A 23955-nucleotide genomic window follows, 5' to 3' on the forward strand; every position below is an offset into this window, starting at 1 on the left:
TTGTTTACAGGCTAGAATGTGATGCAAAAATGCCATTAGTCCGACCTACTGTCTTTAAATATGATTGTAAAGAGTCAGAATAACAATAAATGTCGGCTAAACAAACCCAATTTAAAATCCAATAGAACCAGACCTAATTTTTATAATCAATTGAAGATTTAAAGTGAATATATCGGCTTTTATATCCAACTCCTGTTTTATCGGTATTATATCAGCCGCAAAAAAATCCATATCACAAGAAGCAAACTCTATTATTACACCAGACTGTCCATGTAAATATCTGTGTTGATAGAATAATGTTTGAAATAAAACTAATCTTGCATCGCATGAATCGTCGCATGTTGAGGGACTATTTTCTCATATATCAGTCCGCCGCTGCCGAGCTTTCTATCAGGAAGTACAACTCAGTGCTGCTGCTGCTCAGACATAAATCCTTCAAATACAAGTTTGGTTTTACTTCTAACTAGGGATGGGCATGATTAGTCGATTAATCGATAATTGATCATTAAGAATTTCATCGATTACGTTCATTTTAATCGACAAACCTGAATGTAGGTTTGCTCTGTGTAGCGTGACCAAACAGGTCTGTACATGTGTCTCTCTGCATCAGAAGGAGCGAGACACAAACAGTCGGTCAGTCTGCAACGTACCGAAGCACAAATGTGTATTTAACTATGACTTGTACAAGAAATTCCACGCTTTCTGTTGCGTTCGGGACAAGTGTGAGTCCATGTGCACAGTGTATAAAGCAGCACATATGTTTCGGTGTCCAGTGGGAAAAAGTTTTACCAGGTGAGAGTCGCTCAATGTCGATGACGAGTCCCCACCTCCCTCCCCCCGTACGGTGTCCTGGTTTTGACAAACGCAAATATGATCACACTAACCTGTATTCCACTGAGTCATGTCTTTTAATTGAACTGCATCAGCGACACAAGAGCTGTAGTTTTATCTTCGCTTGAGTTTATGCAAATTAGCGATGCGGTTTTAAGTTTCGTTTCTGTGAGAGTTGCACAAAACTGAATTAAACACATTATAATGTCAAACGGGCTGATGTGGCTCTAGAGTCGTTACGGTTTATATGTCGTAAAGTTGAATTTATTTATGCAGATTAGTAGTGCAGATAGTAATAATAATGATGATCGTTTTAGTATAAAAACGTTAATGATTAATCGATAATCGATCGTTAATTCTTCCGACGATCGATTAAGAAAATTTCATCGAATGCCCATCCCTACTTCTAACATTATTCTATCAACACACACATTTACATGGACAGTCTGGTGTAATAACAGATTTTCTTCGGGTGTTTTGTGGAGTGGGTAAGACTGTTTTTATTGTGACCTCTGCAAACACATGGACTTGATGGAATATTTAAAAAAATGTCTCCACACATTTCCAACACTCTGGCTCACGAGGAAACGAGGTCCTATGTCCAAAATTCCGGACTGTCCCTTTAAAAAACGGCCACAGATCCGACCTGTAACTTGGTCTCCACGAAGATAGAAAGATTTAATACAATACCGTGAAACATTCCAGACGAAGAAACACATTTGACGGACCCTGCACCAGAAAAGTTACACAATGCACCTTTTAAGTTTTGTAATGAGATGTAAACGGAACACAGCAGATTTATTTTGACCTCGAGAGCTGCTTATACAACACATCTCCACTCCAATACAGGAAAAAGCGCGTCCTTAAACAGTAGAAAATGATTTGTTTTGCTGTTGTGGCTGGATCCATGTGTGTGTAATCATCGCTAACAAGTCGCCCGGGGATACTTCCTGGATCCTCTCTCCCTCCGTCTCCCTCCGTCTCTCTCCGTGTCGGGCTTAAAGTGGTGCGTGTGCAGATAGCTCTTTATGTGGGCTGCTGTACATTATGGTTTATGGAAAAGCGCGGCGTGCGAGTCTGGCTCAGCTCTTTGTGAGTGTGTGAGATAATACGATTTCATGCGCTCCCGCTGCTTCTGTGGCTACTGTCTGCATCCTGTCGGCAGGTGTCTATAGGAAAAGGCAAGAGCACGAGAGGATTACCACGGGTTTATGTGGGAATTATACGGGCAGAGGAAGGCGTGTGCACAAATATTAAGGAACGCAAACAGCCGGACTTGTCACGATACGGAACGAATCTAACGTGTATCACTCGTTCATTCGTTTTTCAGTATAAAACAAAAATAAGAAAACGGAAAAAAAACAGTTTTCTTCATTATTTGTCTCCAAAACCAAAGTTAAAAAACGGATAATGATTCGTTTTTTGATTTTGTGTTTAAATCAATAATGGAAAAAGACTGATAACCGTTTCCCATTTCCGTGACTTAAACTGTGACTGACTGAAACAGGACTGAACCAGGACTGAACCAGGACTGAACCAGGACTGAACCAGGACTGAAACGGACTGACACCAGGACTGAAACCCAGGACTGAACCAGGACTGAACCAGGACTGAAACTGAAACAGGACTGAACCAGGAACTGAGGAACTGAACCAGGACTGAAACAGGACTGAAACAGGACTGAACCAGGACTGAGGAAACAGGACTGAAACAGGACTGAACAGGACTGAACCAGGACTGAACCAGGACTGAACCAGGACTGAACCAGGACTACAGAACTGAACCAGGACTGAACCACTGGAACTGACTGAACCAGGACTGAACCAGGACTGAAACTGAGGACTGAAACAGGACTGAAACAGGACTGACTGAACAGGACTGAACCAGACTGACTGAACAGACTCTAAACCTGAACAGCTCTAAACCAGAACTGAACTCAGGTCTCAGTCCTCGTCTCAGTCCTTGTCTCAGTCCTCAGTCTCAGTCTCGTCTCCCGTTCTCAGTCCTCGTCTCAGTCCTCGTCTGGTCCCAGTCTGATCCTGGTATCTTGATCACCTGACAGTCTACACGGGCGTTCGGTCCTGGTTTGATCCTGGTTTGGTCCTAATTTGGACCTAATTTCGTCCTGGTTTGATCCTAATTTCATCCTGGTTTGGTCCTGGTGTGGTGTGGTCCTTGTTTGGTCCTAATTTGGTCCTAATTTGGTCCCAATTTCGCCCTAATTACGTCCTGGTGTGGTTTGATCCTGGTTTGGTCCTAATTTGGTCCTAATTTCCTCCTGGTATAGTCCTATTTTGATCCTGGTTTGGTCCTCAATTAGTCCTGGTCTGGTCCTGGTGTGGTTTGATCCTGTCTTGGTCCTAATTTAGTCCTAATTCGCTCTTGTTTTGGTCCTGGTTTGGTTCCGTAGCTTGGTCCTGATTTGTTTCTGGTTTGATCTTTTTCTAGTCCTTTTTTTTTCTCGACTTTAACCACAGTTTAGTCCTATAATTAAAATATTTAATGCGACACGGCGAAACATTCCAGACAACGCAATAAAATCTCCCTGGAGAAAATCATTTGACGTTACACAATGCACCTTTAAACCAAAATGTCTCCCTCGTTTTCTGACTTTGTAAACCTTTAGAATCCCTCTTTACCTGTTGTTCAATCTCTACATGCTGCCATTAGGCCAGTTAATAAGCAGCAATAACGTGTCGTACCACAATTATGCAGACGACACTCAGATCTACGTCTCTCTGGCAGCAGGAGACTATGGACCAGTGGACTCACTTTGTCACTGCATCCAACAGATCAGTGTGTGGATGCAAAACAACTTTCTCCAGCTAAACTCTGACAAGACTGAAGTCATAGTGTTTGGTCCACAGAAACAAAGGGACAGTGTCAGCAGTCACCTCCAGTCTCTCTCTCTAAAACCTTCAAATCAGGCAAGAAATCTAGGGGTAATAATGGACTCAGACTTGAACTTTAACAGTCACATCAAATCAATAACATCTGCAGCCTTTTACCATCTAAAAAACATAGCAAAAATCAAAGGTTTACTGTCTAAATCAGACTTGGAGAAACTTATCCATGCGTTTGTCTCCAGTAGGTTAGATACTGTAATGTTCTGCTCACTGGTCTCTCCAAACGAGCTGTGAGACGCTGCAGAACATCCAGAACATCCAGAACGCTGCAGCTCGGGTCCTGACTCGAACTAGGAAGTACGAGCACATAAGTCCTGTGTCTCAGGTCTCTGCACTGGCTCCTGTGCTCAGAGACTTTAAAGCAGCTCTGCTTGTACAAGTGTCTCCATGGCCGAGCACCAAAGTCCATCTGTGACATGTTAGTGTCATATGAACATCTCACACTCTGAGGAGCTCAGGGACCGGCCTCCTGCTGGTGCCCAGAGTCACGACTAAACAAGGGGAGTCAGAGTTTCAGGTTCATGCAGCTAAAACCTGGAACAGTCTGAACATGTGAGACAGACTCTTCTGTGACGCTGTTTAAATCCAGACTCAAAACATTTCTGTTTAACTGTGCATATAACTGAAAGGTTTTCATTCTGCACTCTTCTCTCCAATTTATGTCTCTCTTTTTTAATTTTAATCTTCATGATTATTTATGTTTTGATTTGTTTTTATTATGATTTTAATGTATTTCTTATTCTGTAAAGCACTTTGAATTACTTTGTGTACGAATTGTGCTGTACAAATAAACTTGCCTTGCCTTTACTTGTTTTTTTTTATATATGTCTTCCGTTTGAGCTTCATATTTATCATATTTTTATGGTTTCAGTGCTGGATGTGGGCGGACCGGAGCCATCTGTGCCATTGACTACACATGGAACCTGCTCAAAGCCGGGGTCAGTCATTCACACTCTCACAAATCCATTTCAGCCTTATTTTATTTAAACATATCTGTCTGTCTTACACACTTTTGCAGTCATTTTTTAGTAATGACGTTTTTTTTTTTGCTTTTCAGAAAATTCCAGAAGATTTTAACGTGTTTCGGTTAATCCAGGAAATGAGGACGCAAAGACACTCGGCTGTTCAGACCAAGGTTTGTTTCCTAAAAGCAACTCGATGTAAAAATGTTTAGCAAAGTAATATTAGAAGATAAAATGATTAGAAAATATAATCCATATTAGACATATTTGATGAATCGGGGTAGTACTTTTTTAAACATGAAAAAAGAAAATGTCAAAATGAAAACTTTCATTTGCAAGGGTTTTATTTTTGTTGTTTTGTGTGTTAAATGGACAGATTGATTGATTTATTTTGATCTATTTAGGCTTCCACAGAGCAGAGGACCTCATACTTTTTGATGTTGTGTGTTTCGTGCTGATTTAGTCCTCTTTTAGTCCTGGTTTAGCCTTTAGTTTATCCTGTTTTTTTAGACTTTGGTTTGTCCCATTTGATGCCTTCCAATTTCTTAGTTTAAGTCCTGTTTTGGTCCTGGTTTTGTCCTGGTTTCGGTTCCGTAGCTTAGTCCTGGTTTGGTTCTGGTTTGGTCCTGATTTGTCTGTAGCTGATCTTGTTTTGGTTCAGTTTGTTTCCTGGTTTGGTCCTGGTTTGGGCCTGGTTTGGTTCCATAGCCTGGTCCTGGTTTGGTCCATGGCTTGGTCCTGATTTAGTCCTGGTTTGGTCCTGGTTTGGTTCCATAGCTTAGTCCTGGTTTGGTTTTTCCTGGTTTGGTCCTGATTTGGTTCCATATCTTGGCCTGGTTTGGTCCTGGTTTGGTTTCTTGTTTGGCCTTTTCCTGGTTTGGTCCTGGATTTGGTCCTGGATTTGGTCCTGGTTTGGTCCTGGTTTGGTTCCATAGCTTAGTCCTGGTTTGGATCTGATTTGATTCCATAGCTTGGTCCTGGTTTGGTCCTGGTTTGGTCCTGGTTTGGTCCATAGCTTGGTCCTGTTTGTCCTGTTTGGTCCTGGTTTGGTTCCATGCTTAGTCCTGGTTTGGTTTTGGTTTGGTCCTGTTTGGTTCCATAGCTTAGTCCTGGTTTGGTCTGGTTTGGTTGGTTTGGTTTGGTCCTGGTTTGGTCCTGGTCCTGGTTTGGTCCTGGTTTGGTTTGGTTTTGGTCCTGGTTTGGTCCTGGTTTGGGTCCTGGTTTGGTCCTGGTTTGGTCCTGGTTTGGTCCTGGTTTGGTCCTGGTTTGGCCCTGGTTTGGCCCTGGTTTGCGCCTGGTTTGGGTTTAATAACAAAATGGACATAACAAAATATAAGACCTAACACACATACAGAAACAAAACAAACAACGAAAGAACAATAAAGAAAAATAAACAAATAAATAAAGAAATCAAATGTGTATTTACATATTTTCTGTTCCCATATATCTTTTGTTTTTTGTCTATTAATACTTTTGTCTATTAATTTTTGAGTCAGCCCACCTAACCTACAACGTGTTACATATGTAAAGGTTTTATTTTTGTTGTTTTGTGTGTTAAATGTTCAAATAAATTTACAAAAAAGACCTATTCAGTAGAGAAAGTAGCTATTACATTTTCCGTTTTAACCCTTGCAGGATAAAAATAGTTGATATAATAAACATAAACACATTAGTCTTTTAGTGGAGCTGTAGAGAATCTGTGTCCTGGAAAATCCCTGTGGTACGATTTCCTGGTGTGTGTGAGCTTTTGTTTTTAACGCTGAGCTGAGATGATGTAAAAGCGTCTGAATGATACAAACACGGACTTCAGCGTTTTGACCTGAAATCCACAGGCGGATGCGGCAGTAATGAAATTTCATAAATCGAGGGGCGTTTTTTTGCGTCTGTTTGGAGAGAAATTTAATTGGATTAAACGTGCGTACAGACATGAAGGCGCGGTTTGTTCAGTGCTGGTTTGGTCCTGGTTTAGTCCTGGATTATGGATTTAAATTACAGTTCTAGTTCTGTGTTTACTGTTGATTTAGTCCTCTTTTAGTCCTGGTTTAGACATTAGTTTATGCTGTTTTTTAGACCTTGGTTTGTCCCATTTGATACCTTCCACTTTCTTAGTTTAAGTCCTGGTTTGGTTTTAGTTTGGGCCTGGGTTGATGCTGGTGTAGTTCCATAGATTGGTCCTGGTGTGGGCCATGTTTGGGCCAAGTTTGGGCCTGAGTTGGTTCCATAGGTTAGTTGTGGTTTGGTTCCGTAGCTTGGTCCTGGTTTGGTACTGGTTTAGTCCTGGTTTGGTCCCATAGCTTGGTTCTGCTTTGGTCTTGGTTTGGGCCTGTTTTGGTCTCGGTTTGGTTCCATAGCTTGGTCCTGGTTTGGTCCTGATTTGGTCCTGGTTTGGGCCTGTTTTTGGTACTGCTTTGGTTCCATAATTTGGTCCGGGTTTTGGCCTGGTTTGGGCCTGCCTTGGGTCTGGTTTGGGCCTGGTTTGGTTCTATATCTTGGTCCTGCTTTGGTCCAGGTTTGGTCCTGGTTTGGTTCAATAGCTTAGTCCTGGTTTAGTCCTGCTTTCGTGCTGGTTTGGTCCTGATTTGGTCCAGGTTTGGGCCTGGTTTGGGCCTAATTCTGTCCTGCTTTGGTCAGGCTTTGGTCCTGGTTTTGGTTCCATAGCTTAGTCCTGGTTTGGTCCTGGTTTTGTTCTGATTTAGTCCTTTTCTAGTCCTTTTCTTTTCCATAGTTTAGTCCTATATTAGTCATTCCTATGGCCCATTTGATCCTTCTTCATTCCTTGTTTAGTCTTGGTTTAGTCCAGGTTTAGTCCTGTCTTTTACTTTTGTCCCATTTTATCCTACCACATCTCAGGTCTAGTTTTAGTCTTGGTTTAGTTCGGTATTGGTCCAGTATTAGTCTTAATTTAGTTCTATTTTAGCCTATTGAAATTTTAAGTTGGTCCTATTTCAGTTGTGCTTTGGTTCAGGTTTTGTGTAGCCACGTCCTGGTTTAGTCTAGTTCTAGTCCTGGTTTAGTCTAGTTTAGTCTAGTTCTAGTCCTGGTTTAGTCTAGTTCTAGTCCTGGTTTAGTCTAGTTCTAGTCCTGGTTTTGTCCTGGTTTCATCCTGTTTAAACGGCGCTACAGTAAACGTCCTGAATGCCCGTGTGTGTTGTTTTTCCGAGCGCTGGAGCAGGATTACTCGAGCTGTGCGTGTGTGAAGTCTGTTTCTCTGTTTGCACACAGTGATCATCAGCTCTGTACATAAAGACTTTTGGGCGAAGGCCAATTCAAAAACACGTTTGAATAGTACAGAGTGTTTGCTGCTTTTAAAGACGAGATCTGTTGCTTTTACTGGCGTTTTTGTAAAAATCTTACACACACGCAGGACATTTTAATACAAACTAACAGCTACTACTCACTTTATTCTTTTCATAACAACTTTTCACACGATTATACTGCGGATTATTGACACTTTGCAGCAAATGTTGTCAATATTCTAACTGTTGGCACTGCTCTGTCTGAAGCTCTGTTACTCAAATTACACTCAATCTTGTTTTATTTTAAAGCAACATGACTAGAAAACATTTACCGTATTTTTTGGACTATAAGTCGCACCAGCCAAAAAATGCAAAATGAAGAAGAAAAAATCTTATAAGTCGCACTTTTTGGGGGAAATTTTGTTTATAAAGTCAGAGACCAGGAGCAGACATTTCATCTTAAAAGTCAAGTTCTAGTAAAAACAATAGAAGAGAGAACAACAGACTGTTAACGTCACATATGAACAGTTCTTCAGATAAACTATAACATAAACAACAGAACAGAACAAGTTTAACAAACTCTCCATCTCACTCCAAATCACTAAATCCATTCAATTCTTCATCCTCGGTGTCACTTCTGAGCAACTCCACGACCTCCGGAGGTAAACAGACGCCGCTTCCTCTTCTGTGTCGCTGTCTTCAGACTCAGCATCAGTTCCAGTTAGAATTATTCCGGCCTTTCTGATTCCCAACAGGATGGTTTCGGTGTCACTGAAGTCCAGGCTTTGTCCGTCCATCCAGTGACTCCAGGAAAGTTTCATGTTACATCCTCCCGGTTGCCGTGAAGCTGTGTTCTCCATCTCCCCTTTCCTCCAGTCCCTCACAAGTTTCTCACTCACTGCAAACTTTCTTTCTGCTGCTCGATTACTGTTTTCGGCTGAATATTTCACAACTTGCAGCAGAACAGAGGCTCTTTCTGCAGGAGACATGCGCAGTAGAGCCAAGTGACAGTGGTACAGGAGAAATGGCATGATGCTGACACACAAGACTAGAGTCTCTCATGGCTGCCAATGTGAAAATTTAAATATATAAGTCACAGGAAACACCCAAACCATGAAAAAAGTGCGACTTATAGTCCGAAAAATACAGTACTTTGTTGGAACTACAAGAAGTCAGCTGTAGGGATGGGCATTTGATAAAATTTTCTTAACGATCGTCGGGAGAATTAATGATGGATTATCGATTAATCATTAATGTTTTTATATTAAAATGATCATCATTATTATTACTATCTGCACTACTAATCTGCATAAATAAATTAAACTTTACGACATATAAACTGTAACCACTCTAGAGCCACATCAGCCCGTTTGACATTATAATGTGTTTAATTCAGTTTTGTGCAACTCTCACAGAAACGAAACTTAAAACCACATTGCTAATTTGCATAAACTAAGCGAAGAAAAACAGTTCTTGTGTCGCTGATGCGACACGACTCAGGTGAATACAGGTTAGTGTGACCAGATTTGCGTTTGTCAAAACCCAGGACACTGTACGGGGGGAGGGAGGTGGGGACTCGTCATCGACATTGAGCGACTCTCACCTGGAAAAACTTTTTAATGTTTTTGGTGTCCTGGTGAACTTTTTCCCACTGGACACCGAAACATCTGTGCTGCTTTATACACTGTGCACATGGACTCACACTTGTCCTGACCAGAACAGAAAGCCTGGAATTTCTTGTACAAATCATCGTTAAATATGCATTTGTGCTTCTGCACGTTGTAGACTGACCGACTGTTTGTGTCTCGCTCCTTCTGAGTGCAGAGAGACACATTTGGTTTGTCGATTAAAATGAACGTAATCAATGAAATTCTTAATGATCAATTATCGATTAATCGACTAATCATGCCCATCCCTATTCAGCTGATTTGTGCTGTTAAACAAACCTCTCACACATCAAATTACAGTCACATGCATTCATTTTCCTGCAGTACAGTTTCTCTTTGTTGACAAATTAATGTTTATTTTTCTGGGAGATTATCCGGTTGAAAACATTTAAAGTGTATTTATCAGAAATGTTTTTTGTCCAGCCTCTTTAAAAAGGAACTGTATGTAGTCTGTGCTCTTACGGTTTTAAAAAAGGAACTTCAATCACAACTGAATCTGTGTTATTAGTTCCTAAACCTGCAGAAAGAGTTGAAACACCGACCCCACCTTGTGATGTCATGTGGTAATACAGGAAGTGCTCCACTGTGTTTTTAAACTCCATACACCTTCACGAGAAACATTTCAACCTTGGAATTAAACAAAAGGTGAAAGGAGCTGTTAAAACACACACACACAAAAATCAAAGCGTTCGCGTACTTTTTCTGTAGTAAAAACCCGTCATTAAAAAGCTATAAAACTAGACAATGTACGAGATCTTCAAAACAGCAATTTCAGCACCAAATAGTCAAAAAAATGCCTGATTTATCGTGTTACGTTTTCATTTCTTCAGTGTTTTGCTCGTTTTTTTCACCTCACATCACCTCCACTTATGCGTTTACCTTTTGCTCCTTCGTCTCTCGTTACGTCTGCACTTCTCTTCTCTTATTCTCGTTTTTGTTTGTGTTGAATTTGGTCCTGGTTTGGTTCCATAGTTTGGTCCTGGTTTGGGACTGGTTTGGTCCTGGTTTGGTCTTGGTTTGGTCTTGGTTTGGTCCTGGTTTGGTCCTGGTTTGGTCCTGGTTTTGTCCTGTTTTGGTCCTAGTTTGGTCCTAGTTTGGTCCTGATTTGGGCCTGGTTTGGGCCTGGTTTGGTTACATGGTTTGGTCCTGGTTTGGTCCTAGTTTGGTCCTAGTTTGGTTCTGATTTGGTCTTGGTTTGGGCCTGGTTTGGGCCTGGTTTGGTCCTGGTTTGGTTCCATAGCTTAGTCCTGGTTTGGTCCTGGTTTGGGCCTGGTTTGGTCCTGGTTTGGGCCTGGTTTGGTCTTGGTTTGGTCCTGGTTTGGTTCCATAGCTTGGTCCTGGTTTGGTCCTGGTTTGGGCCTGGTTTGGTCCTGGTTTGGGCCTGGTTTGGGCTGGTTTGGGCTGGTTGGTCCTGGTTTGGTCCTGGTTTTGGGCCTGTTTGGTTTGGTCCTTGGTTTGGTCCTTGGTTTTGGTCCTGGTTTGGGCCTGGTTTGGGTCCTGGTTTGGTCCTGGTTTGGGCCTGGTTTGGTCCTGGTTTGGTCCTGGTTTGGTCCTGGTTTGGTCTTGGTTTGGTCCTGGTTTGGTCCTGGTTTGGTTCCATAGCTTAGTCCTGGTTTGGGCCTGGTTTGGGCCTGGTTTGGTCCTGGTTTGGTCCTGGTTTGGTCCTGGTTTGGGCCTGGTTTGGGCCTGGTTTGGGCCTGGTTTGGTCCTGGTTTGGGCCTGGTTTGGGCCTGGTTTGGGCCTGGTTTGGGTCTTTTTTTTCCATACTTTAGTCCTGTATTAGTCATTCCTATTGCCCATTTGATCCTTCTTCATTCCTAGTTTAGTCTTGGTTTAGTCTTGGTTTAGTCTTGGTTTAGTCTTGGCTTTTAGTCCTACTTTTGTCCCATTTTATCCTACCTCATCCCAAGTCTAGCGCAGATGTTTAGTCCTGGTTTAGTTCTGTATTGGTCCAGTATTAGTCCCAGTTTAGTTGTATTTCTCTCGTTGCGTCGGCACTCGTCTCCTCTCATCCTCGTCTTTGTGTTTTTGTGTTTTTGTGTCTGTCTGTGTTCAGGAGCAGTACGAGCTCGTGCACAAAGCCATCGCGCAGCTCTTCCAGAAACAACTGCTGCTCCTGGAAAGTTCGTCGAGTCAGATTCACGACGGCACGGTACGAGCCAATCAGCACGCACGCACACTCGGCGCTCTGTCCGAGGCCGAGAAAGACAGGATGCAGCCCGCTCGCTCACGGAGAGGGGGAAAAACACAAATAATTAGTCACGAGGGAAGGAGGGAGGGAGGGAGGGAGAGAGTGGAGAGAGAGAGAAAGAGAGAGTGGGAGGGTAGAAGAGAGGGAGAAAAGAGTGGGGAGAGGGAGGGGTGGAAGAGAGAAGGAAGATAAAAGAGAGAGGAGAAAGAGAGGAGAGAGTCGAGTAGGAGGAAGAGAGAGAGAGAGAGAGGACAGAGTGAGGAGAGAGGGAAGAAGATGGAAGAGAGAGGAGGAGGATAAAAGAGGAGGGAGAGAGACAAGAGGAAGATAGAAGAGGGGAGAAAGTGAGGAGAGAGGGGAGAAAGAGAAGGAGAGAGAGGAGGAAGATAGAGAGAGAGAGAGGACAGAGTGATGAGAGAGGGGAGAGAGAGAGAGGGAAGAAGATGGAAGAGAGAGGGGGGAGAGGAGGAGGATAAAAGAGAGGAGGGAGAGAGAGAGGAGGAAGATAGAAGAGGGGAGAAAGAGAAGGAGAGAGAGAGGACAGAGTGATGAGAGAGGGGAGAGAGAGAGAGAGGGAAGAAGATGGAAGAGAGAGGAGTGGGACAGAGGGGAGAAAGTGAGGAGAGAGAGGAGGAAGATAGAGAGAGGGAGAGAGAGGACAGAGTGATGAGAGAGGGGAAAGAGAGAGAGAGAGAGAGGGAAGAAGATGGAAGAGAGAGGAGTGGGACAGAGAGGAGAAAGTGAGGAGAGAGAAAGGGGAGAGAGGAGGAAGATAGAAGAGAGTTCAAGAGAGGGGGAGAGAGTGATGAGAGAAGGAAGATAAAAGAGAGGAGAAAGTGAGGAGAGAGAGGCGAAGAAGATAGAAGAGAGAGGGCAAAGTATAGTGGGAGAGTGAGGAGAGAGAAAGGGGAGAGAGGAGGAAGATAGAAAAGCGAGGGGGGAGAGAGATGAGAGAGAAAGGGGAGAGAAAGAGAGGAGGAGGATAGAATAGAGGAGAGAGGGAAGAGAGGTGGAAGAGAGCGTGAGGAGAGAGAGAGAGGTGGAAGATGGAAGAGAGGGACAGAGGAGGAAAATGCTAAGAGGGGAGAGAGAGGAGGAAGATAGAAGGGAGTGAGAGAGAGGGAGAGAGAGAGAGAGAGAGGAGGAAGATAGAAGGGAGAGGGGAGAAAGAGTGGAGGAAGATAGAACAGAGAGGAGAGAGAGAGGAGGAAGATAGAAGAGAGAGGAGAAGATAGAAAGGAGTGAGAGAGAGGAGAGAGTGGGAGGATAGAAGAAAGGTGGAAGACTGAGTGAAGGGAGAGAGAGAAGAGGAGAAAGATAGAAGAGATAGGGGAGTGAGGAGGAAGACGGAAGAGAGAGAGGGAGAGAGAAAGGGGGGATGGAGAGAGTGAGGAGAGAGAGGAGGAAGATAGAGAGGGGAGAAAGAGAAGGAGAAGAGAGGAGGAAGATAGAGAGGGGAGAAGAGAGAGGAGAGAGAGAAGAGAGAGAGAGAGAGAGGAGAGAGTGAGAGAGGGGAAGGGAGAGAGAGAGAGAGGGAGAAGATGGAAGGAGAGAGTGGACGAGAGAGGAGAAAGTGAGGAGAGAGAAAGGGAGAGAGGAGGAAGAGATAGAAGCGAGGGGGGAGAGAGACAAGAGAGAAAGGGGAGAGAAGAGAGAGAGGAAGAGATAGAATAGAGGAGAGAGAGTGGGAGGATAGAAGAGAGGTGGAAGAGAGCGTGAGGAGAGAGAGAGAGAGGTGGAGATGGAAGAGAGGGACAGAGGAGGAGAATGCTAAGAGGGGAGAGAGAGGAGAGAAGATAGAATGAGAGAGGGGAGAGAGAAGATGGAGGAGATAGAGACAGAGAGGAGAGAGAGAGGAGGAAGTAGAAGAGAAGAGGGGGGAGTGAGGAGGAGAGAGAGAGAGAGAGAGGAGAGAGAGGAGAGAGAAAGGGGGGATGAGAGAGTGAGGGGAGAGAGGAGGAAGACAGAAGAGAGAGAGGGAGAGAGAGAAGAGAGGAGACAGTGATCAAGATGGAAGAGTGAGAGGAGAGAGAGAGAGAGAGAGAGAGAGAGAGAGAGAGAGAGAGAGAGAGAGAGAGAGAGGAGAAAGAGAGAGAGAGAGAGAGAGAGAGAGAGAGGAGAGAAGGAGAGAGTGAGAGAGAGAGAGGGAGAGGAGAGAGAGAGAGAAGAGAGGAGGAGGAGAGAGAGAGGGAGAGAGAGAGGAGAGAGAGGGAGAGAAGAGGAGGAGAGAGAAGAGAGAGGAGGAAGAGGGGAGAGAAATCACTAGGAGAGAGAGAGAAGGATTTAGCGTCTAAACAGAAAATAAGAGTTGTTTTCTTCAGTTTTCTGTTGTTGTGTAACTGCAGAGCTGCAATATTAATCACTGCTCAATCCAAATGTTAAAATGAACTCAATTATCAAACTTCTTTTTTTTTTTTTTTTTTAAATCTAAAAAGCCAAAAGCAGAAAATTAACACCAATTATTTAAACAATATAACGTTTATATCATGTTTATATCAAAATCGGGTCGTAGTATTGAGTTTTTCATTAGTATTGAAATGGATTTTGAACGTTTTTGCATCGTAATAACGCCTTGTCGTGTATAAAAACACTCTGTTCCACCTTGTGATGTCATGACGTGGTAATACAGGAAGTGCTCCACTGTGTTTTTTAACTCAAGACACCTTCACTAGAATCATTTTGGATGATTTCTGCTCTGGAATTGGAGATTTTTACTGAACTAAAGGTAAAAAAAAAAGCTTGAAAACTACCACTTCATGACATCACAAGGTGGGACAGAGCGTTTTGAGCTTTGGACTAGTAATGTATGAAACAAAAACACAACTCCAGGTCCGTTTTTGAGGATTTAACAACATTCTAACATGACTTAAAGCTCACAAGAGTCAAGTTTTGAGTAATATAATAAGATCCTTTAAAACAAAAACAACAAAAAAAAAAGTTTGACATTTTATTGCCGTGACAACACCAGATCAAAGAGCAGATCGCGCCCCCCGGTTTCGGAGTCACGGGGTTTTTCGCTCCAGATCAGATTTGAGGACAGAGAGGATGCAAAGACGTGACGAGGCGTTGGCTGGCACCGCTCCAGAATCCCACTTCCTGCTTGGGAAGTTCTGATGACATCACCGCTTCACCCATAATGCACCCGGAGCCTGAGAATAGCCACATCCGCTGGGAAAGAGGGAGAGACGCACACACGGGGCTTTATGTACGAGACGCTGGCAGCTGCGCTCGCGGTTTCAGGCGGTTTAATAACACGAGATTGTGATTAATGGAGCCGTTTTAAGTTTTAACTGTTACTAAATCCGTGTATAATTCGTTCATTTGTTTTTCAAAATAAAACTAAAAAATAAGAAAAAACAACTAAAACAACTTAGATTTTTCAGTTTTCAAATTTGTGTTTAAATGAATAATGGAAAAAAACTGACAAAAATGGATCCCGTTTCCATGACTGAAACTGCGATGCCGAACTTTTGCGCCGCATAAGGACTGAACCAGGACTGAACCAGGACTGAACTGTTTTCAGTCCTGGCCTGGTCCCAGCCTGGTCCCAGTCTCATTCCTGGTCTGGTCTCGGTCCTGGTCGCAGTTCTGGTCTGGTCCCAGTCTGGTCCCGGTCTAATTCCTGGTCTCGGTCCTGGTCTCAGTCCCGCTCTGGTCCCGGTCTCAGTCCCTGTCTCATTCCCGGTCTGGTCCAGGTCTCAGTCCCGGTCTGGTCCCGGTCTCAGTTCTGCCCTGGTCCCGGTCTCAGTCCTGCTCTGGTCCCGGTCTCAGTCCTGCTCTGGTCCCGGTCTCATTCCTGGTCTGGTCTCGGTCTAGTCCCGGTCTCAGTTCTGCTCTGGTCCCAGTCTGGTCCTGGTCTCAGTCCCAGTCTCAGTTCTGGTCTGGTCCCGGACCTGGTTCAGTCCCGGTTCAGTCTTGGTTCAGTCCCGGTTCAGTCCTGGTTTCAGTCTTGGTTCAGTCCCGGTTCAGTTTGGGTTGGTTCAGTCCTGGTTCAGTCCCCGGTTCAGTCTGGTTCAGTCCTGGTTCAGTCCTGGTTTCAGTCCCGGTTCAGTCCCTGGTTCAGTCCCGGTTCAGTCCCGGTTCAGTTCCCGGTTCAGTCGTTCAGTGGTTCAGTTCCCGGTTCATTCAGTCCCGGTTTCAGTCCCGGTTCAGTGGTTCAGTCCCGGTTCAGTCCCGGTTTCAGTCCCGGTTCAGTCCCGGTTCAGTCCGGTTCAGTTGGTTCAGTCTTGGTTCAGTCTTGGTTCAGTCCCGGTTCAGTCTTGGTTCAGTCTTGGTTCAGTCCGGTTCAGTTCCGGTTCAGTCCCGGTTCAGTCTGGTTCAGTCCGGTTCAGTCCCGGTTTCAGTCCCGGTTCAGTCCCGGTTCAGTCCCGGTTCAGTCTTGGTTCAGTCGTTCAGTTTAGTTTAAGTCACACAAACAGGAAACGGCCGTTATCCGTTTTTTCCATTTTTCATTTAAACACAAAATCGAAAAAAAAAAAAATGAATCACCCTGAGAGCAACTTTCACAATAAAACAACACGACAAATTTGTTTTTATTACATGAAAAAGAGGCACAGCATCAGGGCTCTAACCTGCCCGGTCTGCAGCCAGGTTTTGGTGACTGATTTGTTGTTGTCAATTACAAACAAGGACAATTATGACAAGGAACAAAGAAGGTATTTTCAATTTTCACTTTACAGCGTCGTGTAAATAAACAAGTATGTGGTTTGTCCTGGGGAGTTCTCAAACGCACAAATGTCGTCCGACTGCATTGACAAGCTGAAAATAAAACACACGTGAGATCGCATCATGACCTAAAACCTCCTTAACAACCTCCTTCATCAACTGCCTCTGGGACCTAATTATTATGGTGTTATTTATGGACCGTTTTAATTGCTGATCTGTGTTTTGTTTTTTTTTTTTTTTTATTGTTTTAGGATGAAAGTAGTCCGGACAAATCTCGACAGCAGTCAGACGAAGAGAGATGGGACACGCCTCCTCCGAAGCCTCCGCGAATCAGAAGGTGAGACATTTTCAACCAATTAAAATGATCTTTACTAGTGGTTCTCAAACTCTTTTACACCACGGACCGGTTTTATATCGGACAATACAGGGATGGTTAAGTCCTGGCTAAATCCTGGTTTTAGTCCTGGTTTTAGTCCTGGTTTAGTCCTGGTTTTAGTCCTGGTTTTAGACCTGGTTTAGACCTGGGTTTAGACCTGGTTTAGACCTGGTTTAGTTCTGGTTTAGACCCGGTTTTGTCCTGGTTTTAGTCCTGGTTTAGACCTGGTTTAGTTCTTGTTTAGTCTTGGTTTTAGTCCTGGTTTTAGTCCTGGTTTAGACCTGGTTTAGACCTGGTTTAGTTCTTGTTTAGTCCTGGTTTTTGTCCTGTGTTTAGTCCTGTGTTTAGTCCTGGGTTTAGTCCTGTGTTTAGTCCTGGGTTTAGTCCTGATTTAGACCTGGTTTAGTCCTGGTTTAGTCCTGGTTTAGACCTGGCTTAGACCTGGCTTAGACTTGGCTTAGACTTGGTCCTTAGTTTTACTTGGTTTTAGTCCTGGTTTTAGTCCTGGTTTTAGTCCTGGTTTTAGTCCTGGTTTTAGTCCTGGTTTTAGTCCTGGTTTTAGTCCTGGTTTTAGTCCTGGTTTTAGTCCTGGTTTTAGTCCTGGTTTTAGTCCTGGTTTTAGTCCTGGTTTTAGTCCTGGTTTTAGTCCTTGTTTTAGTCCTGGTTTTAGTCTTGGTTTTAGTCCTGGTTTTAGTCCTGGTTTTAGACCTGGTTTAGTTCTTGTTTAGTCCTGGTTTTTGTCCTGGTTTAGTCCTGGTTTTAGACCTGGTTTAGTTCTTGTTTAGTCCTGGTTTTTGTCCTGGTTTAGACCTGGTTTAGTTCTTGTTTAGTCCTGGTTTTTGTCCTGGTTTTTTGCCCTGGTTTTAGTCCTCCTGGGTTTAGTCCTGGGTTTAGTCCTGGGTTTAGTCCTGGTGTAGTCCTGGTGTAGTCCTGGTTTAGTCCTGGTTTAGTTTAGTCCTGGTTTAGTCCTGGTGTAGTCCTGGTTTAGTCCTGGTAGTCCTGGTTTAGTAGTCCTGGTGTAGTCCTGGTGTAGTCCTGGTGTAGTCCTGGTTTAGTCCTGGTGTAGTCATTTTTATATATATATATAATTGATCGTTTAAAGGTGCTATATTACGCAAAATGGATTCTTGAGAGTTTTAAGTCATGTTATAAAGCTGTTGCCTCCTCAAAAACAGACCTGGAGTTGTTTTTTTTCATTCACACATGTTTGAGAAGCTCTTTATAATTACTTTGTCTACATCTCCAAAGCTAAAAATGCTCTGTTCCACTTTATGATGTCATGAAGTTGTAGTTTTCAACTTACTTTTACCTTTAGTTCAGTAGAGATTTGGCAACTCCAGGGCTGAAATTACCCACATGATTCTAGTGAAAGTGTATGGAGTTTAAAAACACAGTAGAGCACTTCCTGTATTACCACATGACATCACAATGTGGAACAGTGTGTTTTCTATGTGAGAGAAGAAGAACTGAGTCTGAATATGGAGAGTTTGTGTGTTAAACATGTGTGAATGAAACAAAACACAAGTCCAGGTTTGTCCGTTCACTGAAAATGAGAAAAACGTGGATGTGTCTTTTATCTGCAGGTTTAGGCGCTGGCAGCACAGCTCCAGGTGACTGTGGTTCCTTTTTTAAAACATAACTTTTGCGTAACATTTCCAGTGTTTGGTCGCCATGGAGATGTTGGTGCTTTGCCTGAAATGTTTCCACAATTTTGCTTTAAATTAATTTCATTATGTGTTCATCAGGGACATTTAGGCCTATTTTGGTACTTTTACAGAAACGTTGTCCCTGCTAAATGAACACATACATTCTTACTGTGAGTGGGCTCGCCTCTCCACAGATCTGACCTGAAACTGACCGCACTGTGGAACATTTTGGACTAAGCAGTAACATCTCCATGGAGACGACAAGCAGGTGGCAGATCCTACCCCAGAAGCTTTTACGTTATTAAATTAACCAAAATACCAGTTAAATGTGCCCTACGTAACTAGTATTTTGGTTAATCACCTCATTGTTTCTATGGAGACGTCATTTCTCTGCCTGGAATGTTCCACAGTGTGACTTTAAACAGCTCTACCTTACATTTATTCAGTTAGAGGTGATTTTATCGCTCAAAAATAGTAAAAAAGCACACCTAAAAATCAGGCATTCTGACTGTGAGCGGGGCTCGCCTCTCCACAGATCTGACCTGAAACTGATCATACTGTGGAACATTCCAGGCAAAGCATTAACATCTCCATGGAGACGACAAGCAGGTGGCAGATTCTACCCCAGAGAAGTTACAGAGCTCTTAAATGATTAAGTTACGTTATTAAATTAACCAAAATACCACTTAAATGTGCACGGTGTAATTTTCGGTGTAAATTTTTTTTTATGTGCTCTGGGATTATTTCTTGCTCTCAAAAATACCTAGAAAACAACATTCTGACTGTGAGCGGGGTCGCTTCTCCACAGATCTGACCTGTAACTGACCGTACTGTGGAACATTTTAGGCTGAGCAGTAAAATCTCCATGGAGACGACAAGCAGGCGGCAGCTCCTACACCAGAAAAGTTACATAGCGCACCTTTTACGTTATTAAATTAACCAAAATAAATTTATGTGCAGACGTAACTTTTTTGTTGCAATTTCTATGGAGATGTCATTCTTCTGTCTGAAATGTTCCACAGTGCGACTTTAAACAGCTTTGCCTTACATTTATTCAATTACAGATGTTTTATAGCTCAAATACTTAGAAAAAACAGGCTGAAGTGAAGTCTCCCACAGATTTGACCTGAAACTGACCACACTGTGGAACATTTTAGGCTTAAGCAGTAACATCTCCATGGAGATGACAAGCAGGCGGCATATCCTACACCAGAAAAGTTACATTGTGCACTTTTTACATTATTAAATTAACTAAAATACCACTTAAATGTGCACTACGTAACTAGTATTTTGGTTCACTTCACCTCCTCGTTTCTATGGAGACGTCATCGCTCTGCCCGGAATGTTCCACAGTGTGACTTTAAAACAGCTCTGCCTTACATTTATCCAATTAGAGGTGGTTTTACGGCTCAAAAATATCTGGAAAAACAACATTCTGACAGTTCTGACCTGTAACTTGGGCTTGGTTCGGTCTCCGTGACGATAGAAATGCCTAAAGCCGCACTGCGAAACATTCCAGACAAAGCAACAACATCTAATCTCCGAAAGAAAAGTTACGCAGTGTACTTTTATAACTATAAGGGTCAAAAAAGCTTTAATTTTCACAGTTCTTTTCTTTCTTTAGACTTTCCCGTTTTTGGTTTTTTTTTTGGTTTGGTTTAATCCACTGTGAAGGTCCATAGTCTATTCCCTCTCATGTTATAAGTCTATATGTGTCACAGCGGGGGGGTGCTCCACTTTCTCTCAGCCTCCTTCTTCTTTCTTCTTCTTCTATCGTAATTCACTTTTCATGTTCGTTTTTTTTTTTCTTTCCTTTGTTTATCGACTTCTAACAGAGCCGTACGCGCGTTACAAGTCCTTTAACGAGACTGCCGCAAGACTTGACGTCGTTCAAATAACCGCGGAGCTTTTTACCGCCGGGTCAAGTTTCTGTCCGCGGGGGGTCGGGATGCGCCAATCCGATACTGAAAAATTTGCCGGATCGGATATCTGCTCCCAAATATTGGTTCAGCTGTTATCCCGTTTGGACTGTCGACTGTTTACCGATGTGTAGTTGGTCCAGAAAAGCTCACGTTTGAGTTTGTAATCACACAAAGCTGTTCTGTCGTTACACGAGAGATAAATAATCCGTGTGTCGTTCGTTCGTTCGTTTTTCAAAAATAAGAGAAACGAAAAAATAAAAATTCGTTAAAACTGTCCTCCAAAAATAACTGAAAAAAATCGATATTTGTGTCTCCATGTTTTTCTGAAAAAAAAACAGATGTTTTCGAAGAATTTCGACCTGACGATTTTACGGGACTGAGAGACAGGAAATGGTACGGACTGTGGAACTCCGCCACTCAGACCGGGACCAGGAGACCGACCAGGACCGGGACCAGACCGAGACCAGACAGGACCAGACCGAAGAGGGACCAGAGGACCGGGAGACCAGACCAGGGAGAGACCAGACCCAGACCAGACCGGGACCAGACCGGGACCAGACCCACCCGACAGGGACCAGACCGGGAGGGACCAGACCAGACCAGGAACCAGACAGAACCGGACTGAGACCGGACAGCGGGACTGAGACTGACCGGACCAACCGAAACCAGACCGGGACCAGACCGGGACTCAGACCGGGACTCAGACCGGGACCAGACCGGACCAACCCGACCAGGCCGGGACCAGACGGGACCAGACTGGGGAGACCAGAGAACCAGACCAGACTGACCACCGAGACCCAGCAGACCAGACCAGAGGACTGGACCAGACCAAAGCCCGAGAGAAGAGACCGGGACCAAACTGAGAGGACCCAAACTGGACCAGAGCGGGAGTGAGACAGACGGACTGAGACCGGGACTGACGGACCAGGACCAACCGGAGGGTCAGAGCCCACGCCAGGGCTGGAGCTCAAGCTTAAACTGGACCCCGCAGAGGCCTAGATTTAAAGCTGCAGAGTTGGTGGTTCCGCTGGTCCCGCTCTGGTCCCCTCTGGCTTCAGCTCTGTCCCCTGTTGGTTCTGGTCGGCCGCTCTGGTCCCGCTCTGGTCGGCCGCTAAGTCCGCTCTGGTGCTCCGCTGGTCCCCCTCCGGCCTTTCTGAATCCCAAAAGGATGGTTTCGGTGTCACTGAAGTAATAGTGCAATTGACTGACATGGCAAAGGAGAAATTCAATTTGTCAAAAGTTTATTTGGTTGAATATGTTCCTCGGCTCATCCAAGCTTCAGTTCTGGTCAGACGCTGGTGGACACTTCCTTATATCTGCCTTCAGGGAGGAGCTAACTACACTGAAACTACTCTGAAACTAACACACCTACTGGTTTACAGTTTCTGTTGGTTAGCTCGGCCTATTGAACTGCTCAGAGTGTGGGGTCATATTAACATAACAATTCAGGGCCATAATGGAGCTTTTACACATCTGGACCTGATCTGACCATCTCTATTGTTCTCTTGTTTGTTTTGATTTAGGGTTGAGTTGTAATACAAAGACAGATGATGTCCGATGCTCCATGCTCTCGTTCTAACAAAAATAGCTTCTTTAACTCTGCTCTCGACTGACATGATGCAGACAGGACAGAGGCTCTTTCTGCAGAAGACATGCGCAGTAGAGCCAAGAGCGCCCCCTCATGGCTGTTGGTGCGAAAATTTTAATGTATAAGTCCAAGCCGGGTATAAGTCGCAGGAAACACCCAAACCATGGAAAAAAGTGTGACTCATAGTCCAAAAAATACAGTATACAGGCTGAAAACTACTCCAAGAGGTACAATTACTTTTAACAAGTTTCTCGAGGAAATGCAACATCTCTGAAAATTACTACAACAAAAAAAAAAAAAAAAACCCCAAATCTGCAGTGAAAATGTGAGCAAGAAAACAAAATTAAACAAACACTTTACACTTCGGAGGAAACTTCAGCACATTATTCCTCTTTTTAACTTCGCCCCTGAGATGGTCGTTTAGTTAAATCATTTTCTTGAAACCTTCAGTAACGGCGCTGAATTCTCCGATGACAGTGAATACATCACGCACTTAGGCTCGTTTTCTCCGATGGCATTTCCAGCGCTACTTATTTTGGGACTGAGCTGCTCGTGATCGTTTCCTGAACCAACAAACATGCAAATTTGAACTTTTGAAACTGCAGCTAAAATAATAAAGCTCGGCTGGAGAATGTGGGAATGCTGCCACGTGCGTTCTAGAAATTTTAAGGATTTCAGAAGGAGGGCAGGGGTCTGTGTAACTCTACGGGAGGTTCACTGGTTTTGAAAGAAATATTCAAAGTTATAATCCACAAATGTTGAAACTTATCTTTATTTTTAGATCGGCTCCACAAACTCACAATCCTAGTCTTATGTTTTAAAGTTCTTTCATTTGTATTTATACTGACATAGAAGCGGTGATGATGTACCACCGGGACTGAGACCGGGACCAAGACTGAGGCCGGACCGGGACCGGACCGGGACCGGACTGGGACCGGGCCAGGATCAGACCGGAGGCTCAGAGCCCACAGCAGGGCCATAGCTCGAAGCTGAGACTCGAACCCCTCGAATCGAAAACTGAAAAAAACAAATCGTTATCTGTTTTTTCATTTTGGTTTTGGAGACAAATAATGAAGAAAACTGTAGTTTTTTCGTTTTGTAATTTTTGGTTTTCTATTGAAAAACAAATGAACGAATGATACACGGATTTATCTGTGTGAGGTTTTTGTCTCATGGCTGGAAGGTTGACGGCTCAAATCCAGCTTTAGCCAGTTCATATGTTGTTAATGGGCAAGACACTTCACTCACATTGTCTTTGCGAAATGTGCTGTACTTTTTTACTGGCTTTATTAGTTTTTAGTGGTCCAAAGTCATCCCTAAATTAATTTATGCATTCCAACCGTCCTCATTATTCACCGCAAGGAGTTTACAAGCGCTTCTCACACACTACGGTGAAGCTACCAACAACTGGCCTGCTAAACTGCACTTAGAAAAGCTTTACATTTAGTTGCAGAAAGTACACAGCAGACTTTTTTTTTTAACCTCAAGAGCTGCTTATACGATACATCTGTACTGAGGCGTCATAAAGTATTCATGGATTTCAGACAGACTATTCCTTGCTGATTAGAAGGAACTTTATGAGAACCGTTTTCAGTGCTACATGTATGAAATTTTTAAAAGAGAGTACGATGTGAAGCGCTGTGTGGGTTCATGTATAGTTCAAAATTGTACACAGGTGTTCTTTGGAGAGGACTTCTTTTTAAATTGAAAATGTGGTAGTTTTCTGTAGGGGAACATCTCAAAACTGTGGATAGAAACGGGTTCAGAGAGCACACGACTCATCTGTTTAAGTCTAATCATGTAACGTTTAAAGACTTAGGCTACGTTCAGACTGCAGGGCTTAACGCTCAATTCTGATTTTTTTTTGGTGAAATCTGATGTTTTTGCGAGGTCGTTCTCGTTTCCAATTAAATGCGACTTGTATGTGATCTCCTGTGTGAACGTTAAACGGCCCAAAAGTGTCCC

General features: G+C 43.6%; 1 protein-coding gene across 3 annotated transcripts in view; it reads left to right on the forward strand.

Annotated features, from left to right (window-relative positions):
• ptpn12 (protein tyrosine phosphatase non-receptor type 12) overlaps window positions 1-23955 on the forward strand; it is a 153665-nt gene that overhangs the window by 83572 nt on the left and 46138 nt on the right. For all 3 annotated transcript variants that reach the window (XR_008632169.1, XM_055153534.1, XM_055153533.1), the window contains exons 9-12: window positions 4609-4675; window positions 4795-4872; window positions 11659-11754; window positions 16710-16795. Coding sequence is in view for 2 of the 3 variants with exons in the window: in XM_055153534.1 (XP_055009509.1) it covers window positions 4609-4675; window positions 4795-4872; window positions 11659-11754; window positions 16710-16795 (327 nt within the window). In the remaining variant the exon portion in view is untranslated. The remainder of the gene's footprint in view (window positions 1-4608; window positions 4676-4794; window positions 4873-11658; window positions 11755-16709; window positions 16796-23955) is intronic.

The sequence above is a fragment of the Boleophthalmus pectinirostris genome, unplaced genomic scaffold (genome assembly GCF_026225935.1).
Source record: "Boleophthalmus pectinirostris isolate CB_2022bp ecotype Guang Dong unplaced genomic scaffold, ASM2622593v1 HiC_scaffold_18, whole genome shotgun sequence".
NCBI classification, from domain to species: Eukaryota; Metazoa; Chordata; class Actinopteri; order Gobiiformes; family Gobiidae; genus Boleophthalmus; species Boleophthalmus pectinirostris.